This window comes from Oncorhynchus gorbuscha, linkage group LG10, assembly GCF_021184085.1.
Source record: "Oncorhynchus gorbuscha isolate QuinsamMale2020 ecotype Even-year linkage group LG10, OgorEven_v1.0, whole genome shotgun sequence".
NCBI lineage: Eukaryota > Metazoa > Chordata > Actinopteri > Salmoniformes > Salmonidae > Oncorhynchus > Oncorhynchus gorbuscha.
The window spans coordinates 70021998-70040353 of NC_060182.1; the positions used below are offsets into that span (position 1 = coordinate 70021998).

Sequence of the window (18356 nt, forward strand, 5' to 3'; positions counted from 1 at the left end):
TATTTCATAGTTTTGATGTCTTCACTATTATTCTACAACCTGACATGAGTAGGTGTGTCCAAACATTTGACTGGTACTGTATGCAAATTAGATTTCTGTATTTCATTTTCAAAACATGTTTTCACTTTGACATTATGGGATATTGTGAGAAAAATATATTTAATCAATGTTGAATTCAGGCTGTAACACAACAACATGTGGAATAAGTAAAGGGGTATGAATACTTTTGAAGACACTCTACATGTATAAGATCATTTAATTATAATTCCTAATTCCCTGGTTCTGGCAAAAGGAGGAATCCGCAGGTCTTTTTTTTATCATGGAATAAATGTGTGGAGCAGTTTGGGGGGGCTTTACAGTAAAATACATTGGAAGATGAAAAGTTCATTTAGAGGTGTGTGTGTGTGTGTGTCTTGACAGCAGCAGGTTGTGCAGACATGTCCACATGCAGCCTGTCTGTCTGTCTGTCTGTCTGTCTGTCTGTCTGTCTGTCTGTCTGTCTGTCTGTCTGTCTGTCTGTCTGTCTGTCTGTCTGTCTGTCTGTCTGTCTGTCTGTCTGTCTGTCTGTCTGTCTGTCTGTCTGTCTGTCTGTCTGTCTGTCTGTCTGTCTGTCTGTCTGTCTGTCTGTCTGTCTGTCTGTGGTACATCTGGCCTTCCGTTGCTCTTGATCTCTGGGACTGAGGGTTTTTTGGTCAACAGATGTGAATCTGACAAATTTACTAAAGAGATGACCCCCAAACCAGATGCACCCTTTTGGATCCGTGGGGCATAGTTATGCTAAATGCTGCTTGTAAATAAATATGAAGGTAAACTGGGAATCTTCTATAGCCATTGGCCACAGTTACACCTGGCATCAATTTATGGCTTTGGCCAACCTAAGCAGAAATAACCACAGAACTATGTGCCTTATGACAACCATCAATAAAACCAGTGGTTGGATCAGACAACACTGACAAACACAGACTTAAAAGCCTGATCAGAATTTATATACATAACAATAACATAAGACATTTTCTCAACAATGTATTATTTTTAATGATGATACTTCAAAGAACATTTACTAAGGTGACTTTCAAGCAAAAATAATTACAAATTATTACTCAGTATTCTATTACATAACAGCAAACTCTTTTAGACGGATGTTACTTACTAAACAACACAAAACAGAAAAAACAACTGTGTTTACCATCCATCTTCTACGACAACAAGGCAGAATCTGAGCCAAGAGCAAACCTTGGGCCAAACCCACAACAGGACACCCAGATAGCACATAACGTTCTGGGAACCAAATGTTTCTCAGAGCTTGGTGAGACCATAGTTGTCCTATGGTTATTTTGTATACAACCTTCCCACAACTTTATGTGAATGGTGCAGGATAGTTACTTGGCCATGGAACATTCTCAGCACATTTAAGAAACTTTGAAACATCCTCATTTAAGGAACTTAGTAAAACAAACTTCATTTTCTTAGTTTTCAATCATTTAACAGAACATTTCCTAAAAGCTCAAACATGGTTACATTTCATTTCAATTTTGGTCATGTTCTAGGAATGTTCTCCAACAGGTTTGACATTGGGAATGTGAAGAAACAATGTTCTTCTGTGGGAATTTCAGCACTTCAGCATAATGTTTCCTACTGGTTTCTTCATGGTTGTATTTAACACCATGTTCTCAAATTGTTCTGGGAACGTTAAGAAAACTTTCAATAAAAAAAATCACAAGAAAACTTTAGTAATGTTCAGAAAACGTTCTAAGACTGTTATTTAAAAACATACATTTCGTTCTCAGAACGTGAAGAAAACTTTCCGGAAAACCACAATAAAACTTTAGTAAAGCTCAGAGAACCTAAGAATGTTATTTAAAATAAATTCAATTGATTGGACATGATTTGGAAAGGCACACACCTGTCTATATAAGGTCCCACAGTTGACAGTTTATGTCAGAGAAAAAACCAAGCCATGAGGTTGAAGGAATGAGGTTGTCCCTAGAGCTCAGAGACAGGATTGTGTCAAGGCACAGATCTGGGGAAGGGTACGAAACAATTTCTGCAGCATTGAAGGTCCCCGAGAACTCAGTAGCCTCCATCAATCTGAAATGGAAGAAGTTTGGAACCACCAAGACTATTCCTAGAGCTGGACACTCGGCCAAACTGATCAATCTGGGGAGAAGGGCCTTGGTCAGGGAGGTGACCAGAAACCCGATGGTCACTCTGATAGAGCTCCAGAGTTCCTCTGTGGAGATGGGAGAACCTTCCAGAAGGACAACCAACTCTGCAGCACTCCACCAACATCAGGCATTTATGTTAGAGTGGCCAGATGAAAGTCAATCCTCAGTAAAAGGTACATGACAGCCCGCACAAGATTCTCTGGTCTGATGAAACCAAGATTGAACCCTTTGCCCTGAATGCCAAGCTTCACGTCTGGAAGACGCCATCCCTACTATGAAGCATGGTGGTGGCAGCATCATGCTGTGGGGATGTTTTCAGCGGCAGGCACTGGGATCAGTCAGGATCAAGGGAAAGATGAACGGAACAAAGTACAGAACAAAGTACAGAGTGATCCTGGGGCGGCAGGGTAGCCTAGTGGTTAGAGCGTTGGACTAGTAACCAGACGGTTGCAAGTTCAAACCCCCGAGCTGACAAGGTACAAATCTGTTGTTCTGCCCCTGAACAGGCAGTTACACTGTTCCTAGGCCGTCATTGAAAATAAGAATTTGTTCTTAACTGACTTGCCTAGTTAAATAAAGGTAAAATAAATAAATAAATATCCTTGATGAAAACCTGCACCAGAGTGCTGGTTCACCTTCCAACAGGATAACAACCCTAAGCACACAGCCAAGACAACGCAGGAGTGGCTTCGGGACAAGCCTCTGAATGTCCTAGAGTGGCCTAGCCAGAGCCCGGGCTTGAACCCAATCTAACATCTCTGGAGAGACCTGAAAAAGCTGTGCAGTGACACTCCTGGAATCACTTGAGAGGATCTGCAGAGAAGAATGGGGGAAACTCCCCAAATATAGGTGATACAAGCTTGCGTCATACCCAAGAAGATTTGAGGCTGTAATCGGTGCCAAAGTACTGATTGAAGGGTCTGAATACCTATGTACATGTGATATTTCATTTATTTTTTACTTAGCAAAAATGTCTAAAAACCTATTTTTGCTTTGTCATTATGGAGTATTGTGTGCAGATTGATGAGGGGGGAAAAAAAATATTTAATCCATTTTAGAATAAGACTGTAACGTAACAAAATGTGGAAAAAGTCAAGGGGTCTGAATACTTTCCGAGTGCACTGTACGTTGCACTCTCAGCATCAACAAAACAAGATAAAGGATAGAGAAAGTTAATTGTTTTCAGGTGTGTTGGCCACGCCCATTAATTGGCCACATGTGATCTTAATGTGTGCTTGTTTCCTTTGAAATGGGGTCTGTTTGAATAGACTAAAATCAACAGCTTTGTATGCGTAAAAAACATTGCATGCTAGCTCCATCCAATTTCATGTGTAGAGAAAAGAAGATTATGTGTTTAAATCTCACAGATGCCATGTCACAATAAAAAAGAAATGTGTTTGCATGATTAATGCCAAAGGAAATTAATTTACGTGTCCTATCTGTGCTTGGAGTTCATAAAAGTTTACCCAAAATGAGATTGGAGTGTTATTAAAAGTCTTATTGTAACATTTAGTGAAAGTTTTAAGTAAGTTATTATAAAACCTCCAAATAGCCTATAATATCCGTTCTCAGAGCGTTAATAAATCCTCCCAGGACAACTTTCAAGAAACCAGAGTAAAACGTTCTCAAAACCTTCCTGCAAAATAAAAATGAATGTTCCCAATACAGGCAAAATTTGCACTTCCGTTTTCAGAACATTGGAAAAAGTTTCACTTATGGCTTCGTTCCCAGAACCAATGGGAAACCAAAAATATACTTTCCCACAACTTCCAAGGAACCAAATGTACTAACTGGGCAAGAACTCTGAAAACCTCTTAAAACCATATCTTGATTCCATACCAGACCAGACACACAAAGACCCAGACATTTCTATAAACATAGCATTTACAAATCCTTGTAGGCATTCTCACTGGACAACTGTCAAACCAATTCCTGCCATATATTTGCTGTGACATCAACCTGATTCAACAAGGACGTGTTGTTGAGAAACCATAACTCAAGACACCAAATCCGCTCTCCCGGTTGAAGCTTACGACCGACAGTTTTAATATTAGACATTACTTCAATCCCGTCGTATATAATTTCCAAGACGTGGCTCAGTGAGGATATGTTTTTACATATTTCCCAGTTGACAGGTTTGTTCCTTTTCTTTCCCCCACTGTGAACATGTTTTCTCATGTGGCCGCCCCCCACTAGTTATACCCTGTTAGGGTCTGCAGTAACACACTCAGAGAATGTGATAGTCTGAGTTAGTGGGGGGGTTTCCACCACCACGGTGGAGGTCTCCATAAGGGAGCTCCCAGGGCAGGCTGGCTGGGGGGCTTGTTTTGGCTCCAGGCCAGGGCCCGGCCTGGGGTCGTGATGTGGAGTTCACTACACAGCTGATGGTTCCCTACCCTCCAGCCACACCTGGGTGCGGGCCAAACTCCTAACAGAGACCAGATGGTGGTGGGATGGAGACCTTGCCTTCTTAGATGGTCTACTGTGTTTAACGAGACTGGTTTAGAAGGGACATGTTACTTTCTGGCAGGTGAAAAATGTTTACCCATCTGATCTGGGTAACTCCTGCTTCATCCTAAGTCATTTACACCTCTGTAAGTGTGCCTTTAGCTGGGACCAGCGGTAGTAATTAGGAGGCTGGCGAATGAGGAGGTGACTTTATTTACTGATGGGCAAACAACTACAGCTTTTGTATCGTGTGACACTGTGAGTGTGTGTTTGTGTGCTGCTGTCTAGTTGCTGTGGGAACTGTTCTAGCCCCGAAATGCAGGTTGTGAGTGTGGGTTTCACATTCTGTGCTTGTAAAACGTAAAGATAACTCTTTCTAGAACAGCTTCTCCTATAACCTGTTATTTCAGTCAGCAACATGATGACAGGCAAAAATAAAAGGAGAAACGTTGTCAAAATGTTTTGATAGGCTATAGAAAAGCTTTGATAATATTTGTAACCAGGAGCTGCCGAGCTAACACTTAAAGTCATGTTCTCAAATTGTTCCAAGAACGTTAAGAAGTAAAGTTCTTCTGTGTGAATTTCAGTACTTCAGTATAACGTTTCCTACAGTTTTATTTAAAGTAATGGTCTCAAATTGTTCTGAGAACGTTATAAAAACTTTCCATAAAAAACACAAAAAATAGTTTAGTAACATTCAGAGAACATTTTAAGAATTTACTTAAAAATATACATTATGATCTCAGAATATTAAGAAAACTTTCCATAAAAAGCACAAGAAAACTTTAGTAACGTTCAGAGGATGTTCTAAGAATGTTATTAAAAACATATATTTTGTTCTCAGCATCAACAAAACTCTCTCTATCCTCTATCTTGTAAGTGTGTTCAGGGTCATGTTCAGTTGCCAAACATTTCTGAACGTTGCAGATAGAAATGCCATGAATAGAGCCGGATTCCTTATTCTACATATCAAAGAGGTATTTTTGATGTACATACACTATTTCAATCTGAATGTTCCAAAACGTTCAATCCTGCTGAACGCGCCCAAGGTGTGTTGGCCGCGCCCACTAATTGGCCACACCTGATCTTAACCCTTTACAGTCTAAGCCCTGTCTAAACCGGGGGAGGGGGGGTTCTACTAAGCTATGACTGTGTTTTTTTAAGAAGGTCATACCAAGGATCATTTAGCTATTTGATTTTTAATTTTAATACCACTTGAAGTATAAAAAATATATACATAAAAAGTATGACCATTTTCATTTGTCCTTACTGCTATTAGCCCATACAAACACATTGAATAACAGACAGTCCTTACTGCTATTAGCCCATACAAACACATTGAATAACAGACAGTCCTTACTGCTATTAGCCCATACAAACACATTGAATAACAGATTCACTACATGGAACAACAGATCGTCCTTACTGCTATTAGCCCATACAAACACATTGAATAACAGACAGTCCTTACTGCTATTAGCCCATACAAACACATTGAATAACAGACAGTCCTTACTGCTATTAGCCCATACAAACACATTGAATAACAGACAGTCCTTACTGCTATTAGCCCATACAAACACATTGAATAACAGACAGTCCTTACTGCTATTAGCCCATACAAACACATTGAATAACAGACAGTCCTTACTGCTATTAGCCCATACAAACACATTGAATAACAGATTCACTACATGGAACAACAGATCGTCCTTACTGCTATTAGCCCATACAAACACATTGAATAACAGACAGTCCTTACTGCTATTAGCCCATACAAACGCATTGAATAACAGATTCACTTCATGGAACAACAGATATTCCCCCTCAAAAAATCTAAAGGAAGTTTGTTCTGAGGTGTCTGTCCTATATCTGGGAGAGAAAAAAAGTTAAATTTACAAACTCAGCAAAAAAACTGCATTTATTTTCAGCAAACTTAGCATGTGTAAATATTTGTATGAACATGAGATTCAACAACTGAGACATAAACTGAACAACTTCCGCAGACATGTGACTAACAGAAATAGAGTAATGTGTCCCTGAACAAGAGGGGGGGGGGTCAAAATTAGAGGTTGACCGGTTAATTGGAATGGACAATTAATTAGGGCCGATTTCAAGTTTTCAATAACAACCGGTATTTTTGGACACCGATTTGCCTATTATTATTTATTTATTTTTTACACCTTTATTTAACTAGGCAAGTCAGTTATTAAGAACACATTCTTATTTTCAATGATGACCTAGGAACAATGGGTTAACTGCCTTGTTCAGGGGCAGAACGACATATTTTTACCTTGTCAGCTCGGGGATTCGTTTTTGCAACCTTCCGGTTACTAGTCCAACGCTCAAACAACCTGCCTTACATTGCACTCCAAAAGGAGCCTACGTGGCAGGCTGACTACCGGTTACACGAGGGCAGCAAGAAGCCAAGGGAAGTTGCTAGCTAGCATTAAACTTATCTTAGTTAACTACACATGGTTGATGATATTACTAGTTTATCTAGCATGTCCTGCGTTGCATATAATCGATGCAACGCAGGACGTTTCTTTTCTTGCTCAGTCTATAAATATATGTAAAAAAATATTTATCGCCTTATTTTTTACAGTCTCCACACACACACACACACACACACACACACACACACACACACACACACACACACACACACACACACACACACACACACACACACACACACACACACACACACACACACACACACACACACACACACACACACACACACACACACACAGACATACATACATACATACATACATACATACATACATACATACATACATACATACATACATACATACATACATACATACATACATACATACATACATACATACATACATACATCATTTTTAAAAACTGGGACCTGGGGACTTTCAGACGAGTCTTGTGAGGCCTGTGGGCATCCTAGAGCAAAACAACTGACATGTATGTGTTTGTGAGAGTCTCATTTTTTAGTGTGTAGCCCAAACTGTTCGGACGCTACAGACAGAAGTTGGCAAATCGGCTGTGCCGTCTTCTGACGAGTCCCAAGACGCTCGTAGAGCAAAACGGAGAACACCATCGTGTTCGTGAGAGTCTCATATTTTTATACAGGGTCATAATAGTTTGTAAGCTAAACTGTTCGGATGCTACAGACGATTTTGTGAGAAGACCGATTTTCGGGACAAACACTGCTCTAGCTCTGTCCCCTTTCACCGCAGACACGAAATGCGATATCGGCGGATGTGGTGGATTGAGATGTATCTAATGAAAAAAAAACATATATCTGGCTTAAACTGACAGATTTAAGCCAGAGGTAATTATGCAAATTACATTTCCACGGTATCATGGAAATCGACTCTGGTTTTTGAACGCTTGAAATGAGGTCTGTTTGAATAGATTTAAAAGAACAGCTTAGTATGTGTATAAAAACATGGCATGCTAGCACCATCCTGGTGGAGCAGTGGACTAATTCCATAGCTAGACAACAGAAGATTAAAGATACGAATCACACTGACGCCGTGTCACAAAAAGTAAATGTGTTCACGTGATTCATTCCTGAGGGAATGAATTACCATGTGTCCTATCTGTGCTTGGAGTGTTTTTTTATGTAAACAAAATAAGCTAGTAGTGTTATTAAAAGTCTTATTGAAACGTTCAATGAAAGTTTTAAGGAAGTTATCAAAAACCTCAAAATAACTTGTAATTTCCATTCTCAGTGCATTAATAAAACCTCCCAGGAAAACTTTCAAAGAACCAGAGTAAAACATTATCAGAACCTCCCTTCAACCGATAAATAAACATTCCCAGACAGGCATAATTTTCACTTCTGTTCTCAGCACGTTTAAAAAGCTTTCAGTTTAACCGGTCAGGAAACGTATGGCTTCGTTCCCAGAACCAATGGGAAACCAAAAACGTATGTTCCCAAAACTTTGAAGGAACAAAATGTGCTAGCTGGGTGGTTACTAGGTCACAATTCTCTCTTAAAAGGAGAGATTGTTTAAGGCGCCTGCCCCCCACTAGAAAACATACAGAACACTTCACAACCCACAGAACAGTAAAAAGGCAAAAAAAACTTTCCAAATGTCAAGAATGTTACAATGGTAACACTTGTAAGCTGTTAAGATTCTGCAAAAATTGTGCTTTAAAAAGTGCCCAATTATTCACTCACCCCCAGTATCTGCCATTGAGTTTTTAATTATATGGTAGTTAAGATATCCAATATTGCTGTGGTCAAATAAAGAAAAGTGCAGTTACACCCATTATTAAGGGCTTGTGTCAAACAGAGCGAGCCAAGTGCTAAGCACTGGTCATTTCCATGTTAGGATTTTACATGAAAGAGCATGCTAATCTACATTAATAACATGACCATGGAGGTAATAATGACACACCGGAACACTTCCTATAGGGCAGGGTTAGGCAACAAGACTCAGCCGCGGGACGGTTTTTGTAGGAGCGAATGGTCAAATTGACCCACACCTAAGCCCAAAAAGAGATTGTTTAAATTTGGAAAGCAATCATTTCATAATTTCATTGAGACACGATCATATCTAAAAAAAAATATTTGTGGGAATATTTGGGAACAGATTTCCTAAATTCTACAGTCATTTTCTTAAACAAAAACTAAAATTATATATATATTTTGGATTTCAAACTTTGGGAGGCCAAAGTTACCGACCCCTGCTATTGGGTAAGACAATATGCTTAAACCATTGAGAAGGACGGTTAAGAGACAGTCAAGCCAAAGGATAGAGATTATCATTGATCATTGTTTACCTAAGGCATATGGTCAAAGATGAATACTTACGCTTTATGCAGCGGTTGGTGCCAGAAGCCACAGCCCATCCAGAGCAGCACTGGTGACCTCCACATACATTAGGCCTGCAGAGAAAGAGAGGGAGAGAAATGGGATATGTAATACTGTATGAGGATATGTAATACTCAGCCTCCAGTATCTCTGCTGCAATAGTATATGTGCCAGGGGGCTAGGGTCTGTCCTATCTGGTGAAATTCTTCTGTCTAATTTGGTGGCCTAAGTATGCTCGCTCTAATTCTCCCATCGCTCTCTCTCTCGGAGGACCTGAACCCTAGGACCATCTGGCCTGATGACTCCTGGCTGTCTCCAGCCCACCATGTTGTGCTGCTGCTCCAGTTTCAACTGTTCTGCTTGCGGCTATGGAACCCTGACCTGTTTACCAGACGGACTTGCTACCTTGTCCTGCTGTTTTCAACTAACTAACTAACTAACTAACTAACTGAATCTCTCTCTCTCTCTCTCTCTCTCTCTCTCTCTCTCTCTCTCTCTCTCTCTCTCTCTCTCTCTCTCTCTCTCTCTCTCTCTCTCTCTCTCTCTCTCTCTCTCTCTCTCTCTCTCTCTCTCTCCTGCGGTCTCAACCTCTGAATGCTCGGCTATGAAAAGCCAACTGAAATGTACTCCTGAGGTGCTGACCTTTTGCACCCTCAACAACCACTGTGAATATTATCTGACCCTGTTGGTCATTTATGAACGTTTCAATATGTTGAAGAACGATGTGGCCTTAATGGTCATGTACTCTCATAATCTTCACCCGGCACAGCCAGAAGAGGACTGGACACCCCTCAGAGTCTGGTTCCTCTCTAGGTTCCTGCCTTTCTAGGGAGTTTTTCCTAGCCACAGTGCGTCTACATCTGCATTGCTTGCTGTTTGGAGTTTTAGGTTGGGTTTCTGTATAAGCACTTTGTGACATCTGCTGATGTAAAAAAGGCTTTATAAATACATTTGATTTGATTCGTACGTAATAAATGGACTGGCATGTACAAAGTAAAGTACCCCACAATTCATAAGGGGAATAATGTTTTGAGTGTTCATGGTCTCAAACCTTAACATTTCTATCTGAGATTTAATTCTGACCCCATTATAGTCTCATATCCCTTAATGTGGTTGGCCTATTGAAGGAGCACCTTAGAGATTCAGAAATAATTGCATTTTATTCAATAACATTTGCAGGCAAAGCATGAAACTCTATCTGTGAGTGTAGAGCCACACACCCCTCTCTCTCTGTGCTGCATGGAGTCCAGAGGGAAAACAAATAGGCTAGTGGTTATCTGAGCCTGGGAGGGAACAGGAGAAACACATGAAAAGCACCCTTTGCACACATAAATCTCCAGGAAAATGAAAGATGACAAGTTTCAAACTATAATAACTAGATTCTTTACATATTTTACTCTGCAAGAACAGCGCTGGCCAATTTTAACAGTGAGATGCATGAAAAGGCACCACACCACAAGAGCAACTCCAGGGCAAATTCAAACCACAAACAAGAGTTTTGGCATAAATTTACTTCCCATCTTCTTTCCACAAGATATTAATGGCAATGAGTTGAGTGAATGTATGTATGGCTTATGCAGATACAGAACGATATCTGTTCTGGGTCAGGAGATGACTAGTAAACTGTTAAAAGGTAAACACAGGGTGACAGTAGTACTGTCTGCCTCCTGTCACCACCACCTGGTCAGTCAACTGGGGTGTATTCACTAGGAACCAGATCCAAACGGAAGTAAACGGAATGAAATGGGGAGGGACCTACCAGAATTTGTCTAATAGAAGCTCTTGTTTCTGTTGCAAAACGGTTAAGACTAACGGTTACATCCGGGTTTTTTTTGTGGTTTGAGAGTTCTTTAGATGGATAGATTACTCTCTATGTAGAAAAACACTGGATGGAGACCAATGACTCTTTTGCAGATTTAGGACGTGTTCCTATTGTTAGACATTGCTGATGCCTGACAGATCTTACAATGCCTGGATAGGTATTTTAAGAATCAGTTAACCACATCTGCTATAGCAATATGTCAGTCGATGACACAGTCGATGACGTGCCACGCAACCATTGGTTGTTGCGTCGCTTTGCCTTAGCTGTGAAATGCTAAGGCAAACTGACCATATTCACAACCATGCATCAACTCCTGAACTCTTCTGACAACTAACAAACATCTGACCAATCAGACTAGAGCAAAGTAGTTGGTAGGTAGTTAATCAATTACATTTACAATTGCAAACAGCTGATTCACCATATTTTAACTATACAACAGTGACTTAGAAAACAATAATATCTCCCAGAAATTATGAATATGAACCATACAAAATATACCAGCAGGTCTGTGGGGAAGTTGATGGCTATAGGGATCATTCCTGCTAGCATCATGAAGAGTACAGTAGCATGGTAAATGTATTCAAGTTCTACATAACAAAACCTTTCATAAAAGCTCTATAAATATCAATGATGTCATATTTGCACTCATAATGACCCATTTTATGCAGCCAGGTTGAGCAATTTTCCGAGCAAGTTGGAGCAGTCCTGGGTCTTCCTGACAGACTGAGCTCGAGAGGGCATGACAGGTACGCCGTGTGGAACTCCCTATCCCAGAGGGCTAACCAGAAATCAGGGAGTGAGTAAGGAGACAGTGGGAATTCCGAGAGGAAATGTGTCATGCAAGCACACGCTCTCTAACGACAAGCAGATAATTCATTGCAAGCTAATGAAAGAGAAAGTGAATTACACACGGTTAATTAATGCCTCTGAAGATTTATGGCACCTTTACTGTTACGGTCCCTTAAAGGGGCAGGTATTTCCACTCAATAAGGTTGAAATAATACTGTGAAATTGTGAAAATTATGATAATGCCCTTTTAGTGTTTGAGCGATTTGAAAAGATGGTGGGATGGAGTTTTGGCCTGCCTGGCAACATCACTGGGCAGTATAAGTTAATAGACCAATGACAAAGTTTCAAACCTATCTGCCAATAACAACTCGTTTTCAGGTTACATATCCCTCCCATTAGGCTCCTCCAATTAGGTCCCTCACTCAGACCACTCCCAGACAGTCCCATCTAAATTCTTGTTTGAGAAAATGCTTTTTGCTAATAAACTATTTTGCTTATTTTTGAGCATTTTAATTGAAACAATCACAGTAAGGTACTTAATTGTTATGCAGAAATGATTTGATATTGAGATAAATAAAGCTGCACTGGACCTTTAACCCCTACAAGTCTAAGCCTTTGGAGAGGAGGGTTCTACTAAGCTAACATATTGAATTGTTTTAAAATGGTCATACCATGGATCATTTAGCCATTTGATTTTGAATTGTAGGACACCTGTAGGTATATAAAAAAACGTTTAACAAATGATTTGATCAAATATTGTGTTGTTTGGCCTTTACTGCTATAGGCCATAGAAAAGCAATGAATAACACATTCATAAATGGAAAAACAGACAGTAAAAAAATGTATAATAAGGAATAAGGTTTTGAAGTGTCTTTTCTATATCTATGAGATATTTTAAAGCTTAGGAAATATATATATATATATATACACTGCTCAAAAAAATAAAGGGAACACTTAAACAACACAATGTAACTCCAAGTCAATCACACTTCTGTGAAATCAAAATGTCCACTTTGGAAGCAACACTCATTGACAATAAATGTCACATGCTGTTGTGCAAATGGAATAGACAACAGGTGGAAATTATAGGCAATTAGCAAGACACCCCCAATAAAGGAGTGGTTCTGCAGGTGGTGACCACAGACCACTTCTCAATTCCTATGCTTCCTGGTTGATGTTTTGGTCACTTTTGAATGCTGGCGGTGCTTTCACTCTCGTGGTAGCATGAGACGGAGTCTACAACCCACACAAGTGGCTCAGGTAGTGCAGCTCATCCAGGATGACACATCAATGCGAGCTGTGGCAAGAAGGTTTGCTGTGTCAGCGTAGTGTCCAGAGCATGGAGGCGCTACCAGGAGACAGGCCAGTACATCCGGAGACGTGTAGGAGGCCGTAGGAGGGCAACAACCCAGCAGCAGGACCGCTACCTCCGCCTTTGTGCAAGGAGGAGCAGGAGAAGCACTGCCAGAGCCCTGCAAAATTACCTCCAGCAGGCCACAAATGTGCATGTGTCTGCTCAAACAGTCAGAAACAGACTCCATGAGGGTGGTATGAGGGCCCGACGTCCACAGGTGTGGGTTGTGCTTACAGCCCAACACCGTGCAGGACGTTTGGCATTTGCCAGAGAACACCAAGATTGGCAAATTCGCCACTGGCGCCCTGTGCTCTTCACAGATGAAAGCAGGTTCACACTGAGCACATGTGACAGACGTGACAGAGTCTGGAAATGCTGTGGAGAACGTTCTGCTGCCTGCAACATCCTCCAGCATGACCGGTTTGGCGGTGGGTCAGTCATGGTGTGGGGTGGCATTTCTTTGGGGGGCCGCACAGCCCTCCATGTGCTCGCCAGAGGTAGCCTGAATGCCATTAGGTACCAAGATGAGATCCTCAGACCCCTTGTGAGACCATATACTGGTGCGGTTGCCCCTGGGTTCCTCCTAATGCAAGACAATGCTAGACCTCATGTGGCTAGAGTGTGTCAGCAGTTCCTGCAAGAGGAAGGCATTGATGCTATGGACTGGCCCGCCAGTTCCCCAGACCTGAATCCAATTGAGCACATCTGGGACATCATGTCTCGCTCCATCCACCAACACCACGTTGCACCACAGACTTTCCAGGAGTTGGCGGATGCTTTAGTCCAGGTCTGGGAGGAGATCCCTCAGGAAACCATTCACCACCTCATCAGGAGCATGCCCAGGCATTGTAGGAAGGTCATACAGGCACGTGGAGGCCACACACACTACTGAGCCTCATTTTGACTTGTTTTAAGGACATTACATCAAAGTTGGATCAGCCTGTAGTGTGGTTTCCCACTTTAATTTTGAGTGTGACTCCAAATCCAGACCTCCATATTTGATTTCCATTGATAATTTTTGTGTGATTTTGTTGTCAGCACATTCAACTATGTAAAGAAAAAAGTATTTAATAAGAATATTTCATTCATTCAGATCTAGGATGTGTTATTTAGTGTTCCCTTGATTTTTTTGAGCAGTGTATATAGAAATAAATGTACACATATTTAACTCCTTTTTTTTAGTTGGCACAAAACTACTTTCATTCATTTTTTAAAACGATACCGGGTTACCTTCAGACGAGTCCCATGACTTTTGGGGTCGCAGAACAAAACGGAAAACACCATTTTGTTTGTGAGATTCTCATCTTTCCACAGACGAATTTCGTGTAAAGACCGATTTTCTGACAAACAGTGCTGTAGCTCTGACACTTTTCCCCACAGATGGGGCGGCAGATAACCAAGTGGTTAGAGCGTTTGGCCAGTTACCAAAAGGTTGCTGGATCAAATCTCCGAGCTGACAAGGTAACAATCTCTCGTTCAGGGGCAGAATAAGGCTGAACCCACTGTTCCACAGTAGACCGTCATTGTAAGTAAGAATTTGTTCTTAACTGACTTGCCTAGTTTAAAAAAAAATATTACATTTTAAAAAAAAGATGCGGAAGGTGACATAGGCGGATGCCGTGGATTGAGACGCAGCCCATACAAAAAACAGATGTCATTCATAAACAGACTGATTTTCATGGGGATTTGTTATTATGTTAATTAGATTGACACACATGCCCTATTCATTCAAACCAGTAACTAGGTTCCTTGTTTTAAATAATACTTGTTCTGTGCAGTGAGAAAGCATGTTAAAATCCACATGGGTTGGATTATATTTTTATTCACATTGTTTTGTAACATATGCTTGTTGAGTCCATGAATCCAAATGTGCATTCTTAATGCACAAGAAGTAAGATGTTTCTGGTTACTGTACAAGTTTGATGGAATCTAGCCCATTGTGTTGTGTGGATGTGGGGGCGCCACATGAACTGCTTTCTACAGCAACTCAGCAACAGTAATAAAGACATTGGTGCTGAACACACTGATACACTAGTATCTCTAAATCTCCCTGTGAAAGGCTATGGGAACCATTATATTAGGTTTACTTTTCTGGAACCAAGTGGCAAAGCCTACCAGTGCAAGATATTAAAAGGAGAACGGTGGTTGAAATCCGGGCACTCAGACTATCATCCCAGATCTTTCCCTACTCACCTCCTCCTAACCATAACTGTCAGACATTACACAGAGTCTGCTAGGCATTCCTCACCTTATTCAGCAGAGTAAGTTTTGCGAGTACACCTTTCATCCCCCAACATGTGTTTCTCCAATTAGAAGGGATCCTCATACTGTTCATAAAGTGTCCCTCAGAAACTGACCATATAAATAACCTGATTCCCATAGGGTCGTGTGCCATGCATGTGTACCATGCGTTGTCCTATGGAACAAACAGGGTTGGCTGCATGAGGGTTCATTTACTAAAAATAATCAGCTTTTACTGGAAACAACTGATGGTTCTGTTTTGAGTCAAAAGAAAGAGAAAGAACTCCAGGTATTTGCAGCACTGAGAAAAAGCCTCCAGGAAAACAGGTGTTTCTAATCACTAAGTGAATTTGCAAATGTGAGCAAAGGGCTTTTGTAGAACCACTACATGGCCACGGGCAGCATGTGTATTCACACAACACACACATACCTAGGTGTAGTCTGAGGACATGGTAACTGTACTGTTTCAATGTTTTCTTAAAGATGAAATGATAGCTCTGGTAGTGCTCTTTCAATAAACTGCTCTGCATAAACTGGTGACAAAAATGTGGTTTAACACTTGTCGTTAATGAACAACTTCCTAGTCCAGAGAAACATGTTGTGTTCACTGTTCTGATATGAATAAAGGGTTTAACCTCTACCAATATAGTTCAAGTCCTGCCATGACCCCACATGACAAATTATCATTCCATTCAGAGAAATGTCACTGAGGAATTCAGTGTCAGACTGAACAGAGGAGAGGTCCGACTTTCACTTCAGACACACTGGAGCCATGGGATGGAATTATTTCATTCATTCATTAGACATTATAGCAATATAGCCAATGTTTACCATCCTGTGTGAGATATAGGGGATAATAAGAGCAACAAAACATCTGTAGCAGATAGAGGGCACACAACTGCATAGGCTACTGTTGAAAGTCATTCACCCTATAATACAATCATTATTGTGTAGCAGACAAATAGCAAGTGTATCAACTTAGCAAACGTTTCAGTGTAGTAGGCTAGTGTTCATTCATGACACGACACAATAGCAACAACACAAATCACAAACATCAAAGATGATCATAAATAATGTAACCTCACAACCCCGGGAGGAGAAACAGCAGGATTTATGTTTTTTTTTAAAAACATGTTTAATTTGTAGACAAACTCAAAAGTACTCCTGCGGGCAGTACATATTTTTTCAACAACAAAAAAACAAGCGCTGTGTCTTACCCTGCAAGGCGCCTGGTATGCGTTGAGCTGGGTTTGTTGCTCTGTCTGGAACTGATTCGGGGTCTTTGCTGTGATGAGTGATGGGTGCCGAGCTGTGTCGCGGCCCTACGCGCAGCATCTCGTGGGACCGTGGCATCATCCGCCCGGAGGGAAGCTTCCGTACTGGGAGCTGGAAGTGGTTTAATTGCCGTCGCGTACCTGTTATCTCGTTGAGATGATGAGCTCACCGGAGCCCGGCGACCGGAGTGCGAGACATTATGAGAGAAGTTGAGCAAGCTTTCTCTGGATGGTGTGTCGGGGACAGCGTCCTTAGCTCCCACTGCGGAGTGACCTTGGCTCCTTGCTAGCTCCCGGAGCTGCTCCCACATCTCCTGTCTACCACCTGTTGAGTCCTTCTGGCAGTCACACATTCGTACTAGTGCAATGGTTAGAACCACTAAAACTGCAATCCATAAACGGTCCATATTTGTGTCAAAAATGGAATTGCTGCTACGTGTAGGCTGGTCACTCAAGATTCAGTTGTGTCGATAGACACAAGCAATATCGAGTGGTTGAATGGAGGCGAACAGAAAGTTTCAGCAATACTGTATCTTTTCCGAAGCATGCAAAATGCTTTGATGTCTCTTCATAATGTCCAGGTAAGCATTACGCAGGATGTATTCAAAATCTTAAACCAATTCACAGCTTTCGCAAATTCTCCTAAAATTGAAAATGTAAAGCTTACCTATAGATTACTTACAGAAACAGGTTTATGTCAAATACGTTTTAATCCATTTGAGTTCATGTTAAGAGCGCGCGCAGGCAGCAATGGGATTTTGTCTGAAGCCGCAGTCCTACTAGAAGTGAAAGTTTTAGAGTATGAATGGTGCTCCGATGGATATGACCACCTCCTTGAATCTGAAGTCACCGGGAATTTGGGGAGGCTTTTCATGCGTTTTACAAGTAGAAAACTCCCCCTTAGTGGTCTTATTGATGCCTACGCTCAGCCCCCCCAGTCCAAGCCGACAAACTACAGTACGAGATCACACACAAACTAACCCTGCGCTCCTCTTTGCTGCGGTTGCATAAACGCACATGTAGCGCACAATGTGGATACTGCAGGATAGTATTAAAATGCAAATCAAGTAAATGTTAGATTGAGTATGCTAGGTAAGGTCAACTTGTCATATAATATAGCACATTGACAAACGTGATTGAGTAATTAGTAGGCTCGTAATTGAACATTGACATAACAATATGATATTTATGTCACACAACATGGGAGATATGGGAAGTGCACACACGGTTAAAGCTACATTTGAGTTCTTGGAAAACTATAGAAGTTATATAACAAATCCCATTCATCTTCCCCTCTCTTCCATGCTGCATCATCAGTTTCCCTGGACTGCCTGGAAACAACACATTTCTTTTCTCCCATAAGATCTTAAACAACCCAAAGAGAGTTGGCTGCCTTATCCCATTCAACCCACAATGATACACTTCAGCCTGGTTCACATTGGCAGTTTGAAGT

The 18356-nt window shown here is 41.1% G+C and overlaps 1 protein-coding gene across 1 annotated transcript in view; it reads right to left on the minus strand.

Moving 5' to 3' along the window:
- LOC124046929 (latent-transforming growth factor beta-binding protein 2-like) overlaps nt 1-17810 on the minus strand; it is a 153607-nt gene extending 135797 nt beyond the window's left edge. The window contains 2 exon segments of the mRNA XM_046367691.1: nt 9424-9497; nt 16847-17810. Of these exon segments, the coding sequence (XP_046223647.1) occupies nt 9424-9497; nt 16847-17256 (484 nt within the window). The 5' untranslated portion in view covers nt 17257-17810.
- Nucleotides 17811-18356: the final 546 nt, after the last annotated feature.